Below are 6,883 nucleotides of genomic sequence, written 5' to 3'. Positions count from 1 at the left end.
AGGAATGGCAAAAACAAAGAGATTTACGTTCAGCTGAATGGCAAAAACAAAGAGATTTGCGTGCAGAGAGGGAAGTTCACAGACAGCGGTCACTTACATCATAAATCCAAGTACAAGAGTACAGGTAGTTATTAAACCAAGCACACGTACATATGCAGACAGGCAAACAAACTGACTTACTGACATGAGCAGAAAGATTCAACTTCAGAGAAATATATATGCCACTCAAAGAAGTTGACCAAGGTTCCCTTAAGCTGCATCTCTGCTGACGGAGAGTAGTTCATTGAGCACTCATGCAGACGAGGCAGCAGCCATTGCTCCAGCTTCTTGGTGTTGATGCTGTCCATTATGCTTGAAACAAGGACGGTTGGGATGCTTTTCCATTGCTTCACTCACCTGGTCCAGGTTGCAGTCACCGTTCAGCTCCAGCTTCTTCAACCCGGGAAGGTGGTGGATTCCAGAAATTGAATCCATTTTGGCAAAAGACCAGACAATCATTTCGAGCTGAGGACCCGCTCCCGCATCAAAGGTAATGCTGGTGATGTCACTTCCCTCAACGACCAGAGACTTGAGACTCTGGAATTCTTCTTCCTTGAAGCTGAGATCGCTTTGGGCGAATGACTTGCACTTCAGCTTGAGGCAGCGCAGGATTCTAAGCCTTCCAAGTGTGCGTACTGCAGCTTCGCCCAGATAAGTCTCACTTAATGTTATCTTGGAAAGTTGATCGAGCTCTGCAATCCAGACAGGAAGCCCACTTGTGATGCCACTGATGTTTAGGCTCTCAAGAAGTTTTGGAGGTGAGGTTAGTTCAAACACCTCCTCCCCATCATGACTACCCTCACTTCTGTCCAGTTTGTTCACTCGGATTGACAAAGAGCGGAGGCAGGCACACACCTTCTCCACCTGTTGAAGTACAAGACCCAAGCAACCATTGTTACCATGGAGAACTAGACCCAGATTCCTCAGCTGTAGCAGCTGGCCAATGTCAACTAAACCATCAACATTGTCGGAAACTTCAACATGGGACAACACCTCCAATTTTACCATTCTTCGGATGCCACTAGGAAGGCGCACTGTTGTAAACGACTCCTTAAACCCATCAGTGTTGTTGCTTGGAGAATCTGTCTGGCCAGCAAGCAGATGCTTCAGCATTGGAAGGATGACTGACTTTGTGGAGAATGCCCTCACCACTGTTTGCCGGATATCCAGAGTCTCCAAGCACTGCAAGTTCTCGATTTTCTTCGGCAGTTGACTGACATCCGTGTTCCTGAGGCTCAAGTACTTGAGCAACAATATCTTACAGATGCTCTTCCAATGATGCTTCTTCAAGCCTTTGCAGCCTTCTAGGTCCAACATTCTCAATAGCTGCCACTGGGATGACTTGGACAGATATGGAAGAAGTGCTACGATGCCATTGCCACCAGATGCCACAGGATAACTGTAATGAGAAGCTTGCAGTCCTATTCCATGGTGAACAGGAAGGTGGCGAGCCAAATCAGGCGACAGGTCTGAATTGGCAAAGTTTAGATCTTTAGCAATCCTGGCTATGACTTCACGAACCACATGATGCATTGTGTAGCTCTTGATCTTGCCTGCATCACTGATTTCACCAGGATTAATAAGTCCCCAGGAGACGAGGGCATCAAAACAGCGATCAGCTTCATCTTCCGGGCGATTCTCTCTTGTAGCTATGAGGCCTTCAGCTATCCATCTTCTAGATACAGTTGTTCTCCTAATGCGGTTATTCTCTGGAGAGATAGCTAGGTACAACAAGCAGCTCCTGTACTTGGTTGGCAAGTCATTGTACGAGAATCTTACCATTTGCTTTGCAGCTCTCTTGTATGACCCACAATCTGGTAATTTTTTCACAAAGTTGCCTAGCTGTGTCCTACTCCTGTTCGGATTGACATGCAGAAGATGTAGGAAGATTTCCATTGCGAAGACCTCAGGGTAACATGCTCCTAAGATACGCCCTACATTCTCCATAGTGTTGTTATCAGATCCACCAGTAAGCTCCCTTGCTTTATCGTAGAAAACAAAAAAACAACTTTGTGGTTTCAATATCTTGTACGGAGACGATGAATTTGCTACATCATCTGACCATGTCGTGATGACTATAGCGCTACCGGGAGAGCAATCATAGCTACTATGAGATAAAGCAGATCGTATGTTATCCCATGGTAGTCTCTCTGGCACATTGTCAAGAACAATCAAGATACGTTTACCTTTCAGATAGTCCAGAGGTTTCTTGGCGAGTTCCATGGCCTCATCACCCACTGTTGTTTCCGAACTTTGATCTGTATCGGTCCTCAGCGTGTTTTCTTCTACATCTGGAATTGGAAGGGGTTCTACTTTTACAAGTATTTCCTGCAATATATGGTGTAGATCACAGCTCCTTCCGACGCGTATCCAGGCCTTGCAATCAAATGAGGCCACCAAGGAGGGATGTTGGTACACTTCTTGTGCAAGACGGACTGCTAAGTCTTCTTCTTCCTTTGGATTGTGTGAATTCCATAGGATAGGGATGATCCTCGGCTGTGGTTCACGATCTCCAACAGCAACAGGTGCTTCCTTCAACCACTCGATCATCTGATCGATGCTTTCTTTTACAAGAATATTCACATCATCTGGCGGTTCAACGTCTGTTGCAGATAGAGCGTGTCTATGAACATCTTCCTCTTCGCCTGCCACCAATGGATCCAAGAAGTTTGCATTGAATATTGCATCGTCTTGGTCAGCAGCAGATGGCACGATGACTCCATACCTCATCCGCCTGTCACCCACATCGCGCGCTCGGACTTTGAGCTGCCGATATGTCAGAGACAGCGAGTGGATATGAGCACACAGTAGACAAGACTCAAGGTAAGATCGCTTGTGATGGAAAACCCCTACCCGAGCGGATCTCCTTCGGGGAACACTAGTGGAAAAAGGGCCTTTGGTCGCGGTTTGCAACTGCCATTAGTCGCGGTTGCGCAACCGCGACCAAATAGGCGCGACTAAAGGCTCCCCCCTTTAGTCGCGGTTGCTTAAGAACCGCGATTAAAGGCCCGTCCACGTGGGCGCCAGGCGGCCGTCGGGGCGGAGGACCTTTAGTCGCGGTTCTTCTGGCCAACCGCGACTAAAGGCCGCCGCAGGTTTAGGGTTTTAGCCCCCCCCCCCCCCTAAACCTGTTTTCTGTTTAATTTGTATTGTTTTATTTTTTTTATGCTTTATTTTAATTTTGAAGGAGTTTCACATATTCTACGGTACTACATACATGCATATGAATGTACAATTTCAAACAAATTTGAAATTAGAACCAAAAAGAATTCAAGAGGAATATACAATATATATTCAATATCATCGGATGACCATATACAATTTTGAACAAGTTTCCATACATAATTTAATGCATATAAAGTTCTACGTCCTCGTAATGGTGTTCTCCTTTAGGATGGAGGACTTCCCTCCTGAACCATCCAGCTAGTTCCTCTTGAAGTGGTCGGAAGCGAGCTTCTGGACTAAGCATCATCCGGAGGTTATTCCTCTGAGCATTGGTATCACTCGGAACCCGCTCAGAGGTGTATCTCCGGATCATCTCACAGACATAGTATGCACATAGATTGGTCCCCGCTGGCTGAATATCCTCACCATTCTTAGCCTTTGACCTTTTGAATTCTAGCTCTTTTTTGAATTCACCGACCTTTGTATCTACGAACCGTCTCCAAACCCTACGAGGCAAAGAAAATTAAATGAACAAGAGAGTTATTAGTTACTTAATATTAGGAAATGAACGAAATAGGTCGATCGATATAGAGCGCAAATGAATGAAAATAATTACTTCTGCAGCATTCTTCTCATGCCGCCCCAAAGCTTTGGATCCTTATTCAGAGAGTCGTGGACGAGACATTCTGAGGTGTCAACTTTAATTACTAGCAGAATCCAGTGGAACCTGCGGACACGATACATGCACAGTACGTCATGCATAACTCATCGATTAGCCGGCCACATACCATGCATGGAGTAAACAAAAGAGAATGTGCTCAAGGCAGAAACACTCACCCAAAATGGTAAGGAAATAGAATATCACTTTTGAGTTCCTGCTTTGTAAGAAACTGCCACAGGTCTGCCTCCATGTCGGCGGGGTGATGCTCCAACACATATCCATTAACGATGTGTGGGTCAATGAACCCAACATCATGGATGTTCCTTACTCTGCATTCCTTAATCTTCATTCTGCATGTATAATAGCGGACACAACAATATAGTTAGGACATATATATAGTGCAGGCAATATGAACGAGATGGGGTAGAAATAAATCACTTACAGAACGTAGCAATTGATGATAGATTTGTCGAGCTCGCGCAGATTGAAAAGCTAGAACAATTCACTCAGATGAATTTGTACATAGTAATGTTTGAAGTGATGCTCATATCTAACTTCCGCATAAATATATTCTTTGGCGTTTTTATTTTTTATGTAACCCTTGTACCATTTCAGCAGACCTTTCATTTGTGGAGGTAGATCCTCTTCCTGCGCAGGCTCGACGAGAGGCCCATTCTTCACATATGTAATTACTACCTCCTTCACTGGCGCCTCATCAAGGCCTAACAGTTCACGAAGAGTAATACCTAAGTTGGCCGCTTGTTCTCTGGCACTCGTTACAGTCAATCCATGTGCTGCCGCAGCTGCTATGATATCGGGGTCATCCGGACCGGCGGCTTTCACTATAAGCGGGGCAATCGATTGTTTACTTTGTTCCCCGAGTTGGGCAACTCGTTTCCCGCTTTTTTTACTTTCTAATTCCGTTTTCTCGGCCTCCTCCAAGGCTTTGTTCTGCTGGTTCTCCGCCCGCTCTTTCTTCTCCTTCAACATGAGTGCCTGCCTACGAAGTTCACGTGCATAGTCGTCAGGCAGATTCTTCGCGGCTTGGGACGGTGTGCTCAAAAATGACTTAGCCCACTTCTTTTGCTCATCAGAAAATACTGGCTTGGGCTCGGGCTCTCTTTTCTTCTTGCAGTCCGCCTTCCATTTCTCATGATCAGCAGCCGCGGCCGCGGCAGTTTCCTCGGCACTACGTTCCCAAGGCCTTGTGGGGAGAGGCTTCAGTGATGGCTCCGGTACCTTTGTGGTCTTAGGTACATAAGGGTCCGGGTTAATAATCCAGGACTGCTTCTGCTTCTTTGCCGGAGGTGGATTGGGGGGCGGCGTCTGATCACCCGCCAGATGAGGACTGGGGGGCGGCGTCTGATCACCCGCCGAACGTTGTGGACTGGGGGGCGTCGGCTGACGTGACGGAGGTGTAGGTGAACCGCCACCACCGTAGGGGGGTGGACTTGTTGTCCTTGGCGCCTCGCCTGGAAACTTGATAAACTTCTTTTGCCATAGAATGAAATGGCGCTTGACATCTCCAAGTCTTTTCTCCCCTTCAGGTGTAGCAATGTCAATCTCCAGGTCCTCAAACCCTTGGACTATGTCCTCCACCGTGACACGAGCATAGCCATCTTGAATGGGGTTGTTGTGGTGGAGTGCTCCAGGTAAACATGGTAAAGCACTGCCGATGGCTACCTTCATGGACATGTTCCCGATAGGATAATACAGATGACATTCTTTCATCTCCTTTATATCGTCCACGGGGTAGCGAGGAGGCTCCGGTGCAGTAATTTCGACCACCAGAGGCTCCGGTGCAGTAATTTCGACCACCAGAGGCTCCGGTGCAGTAATTTCGATCGTCGGTGCATCTTCACCAGCCGATGGGGCCTCCGTGGAAGCCACACTGCTTCTCCGCTGCTGGCTTCTGAGATCCGGTGGATGATCTTCATGCTGCGCCCGAGCTGCATCTCTTTCGGCTACTAGTACACTCACGGTTTTCTTCATCACATCCATTTCCGATGCCAACCGCGCCACAACATCTGCTTCCCGATCCATCTTTCTCTTCCGGCTTCTGTAACCGTACGGGTCATCGTTCTGGGGGAACCCTATTTTCCACGGAATGTGCCCCGTGCCTCGTACACGTCCTCCGTGTTCAGGATTCCCGAGGGCTTTTGTCAGCGCGTCGTTCTCTCTGTTGAACTTGATCTTCCCCTCTTGAGCATCCCTCATTGCGTCAATAAGGGCTTGGGTGGGTTTAATTATTTTGCCCCGGTAAACACACTTCCCTGTCTCCGGGTTCAGCGTTTCCCCATGCCCGTACTACCAGCTTTTGGCCCTTGGGTCCCATCCCTCCGTACCTGGACGGATTCCTCGCGCCCTCAGCTCGTTCTCCATCTTCTCCCACCTAGGCTCCCAAAGGTGATACCCTCCTGGCCCCATAATATGATTGTACTCCTTCTTAGCCGCATTTTCCTTATTTTTTTCGATATTTGAATGAACTGCTCCGATTTCTTTTGCTTCACAAATTCTGGCCAATCATGTTTCAGTTTCTCATATTGTCCTTTGAAATCCGAAGTCTTGTTCTGCTTGACAAAGTCATGGGCTAGATTTTGCTTGAATTTCCGGAATGCGGCGGCCATCTTATGAAGAGCGAACTGTTTGACTAGCCTCCTCCTCTCCTTGTTTTCCTCAATCTTGTTACCCTCCTCATCGAATTTGTGGTATTCCGGAGGTAGAACGAAATGTTCCATAAGCTTCTTGAAGCAATCTTTTTTTGTTCTCTTATCGACAAAAGTGAAACCAGCAATTCGTGCCTTCTTTGGCTTATTCCACTCCTGGACGGTGATCGAGACGTTGTCTCTAACAATGGCTCCGCATTGGTTGACAAACTTGGTGGCGTTCTTGCGGGGCTCCAGCGGCCTGCCGGTTGCACTGTCGACAACCTCGATGGTGCATGTTTCTCCTTGTTTCATCGTCTTGGTTGCGCCACGCTTTGACGACGTACTCGATTGTTTCGACGATCCGGCCGAG

General features: G+C 47.5%; 1 protein-coding gene across 1 annotated transcript; it reads right to left on the bottom strand.

Annotated features, from left to right (window-relative positions):
* Window positions 1-291: 291 nt before the first annotated feature.
* On the bottom strand, window positions 292-2,769 carry LOC119297359 (disease resistance protein PIK6-NP-like). The gene has a single exon (XM_037575179.1). The coding sequence runs from the start codon at window positions 2,767-2,769 to the stop codon at window positions 292-294; it is 2,478 nt and encodes an 825-aa protein (XP_037431076.1).
* Between the last annotated feature and the right edge of the window lie 4,114 nt (window positions 2,770-6,883).

The sequence above is a fragment of the Triticum dicoccoides genome, chromosome 5A (genome assembly GCF_002162155.2).
Source record: "Triticum dicoccoides isolate Atlit2015 ecotype Zavitan chromosome 5A, WEW_v2.0, whole genome shotgun sequence".
NCBI classification, from domain to species: Eukaryota; Viridiplantae; Streptophyta; class Magnoliopsida; order Poales; family Poaceae; genus Triticum; species Triticum dicoccoides.
The sequence above is the reverse complement of the archived record's forward strand: the minus strand, read 5'-3'. Positions and strand labels throughout refer to the sequence as shown.

Coding starts and splice junctions, on each gene's coding strand:
- LOC119297359 (XM_037575179.1), bottom strand. CDS start 2,769: ATGAGGTATGGAGTCATCGTGCCATCTGCTGCTGACCAAGACGATGCA.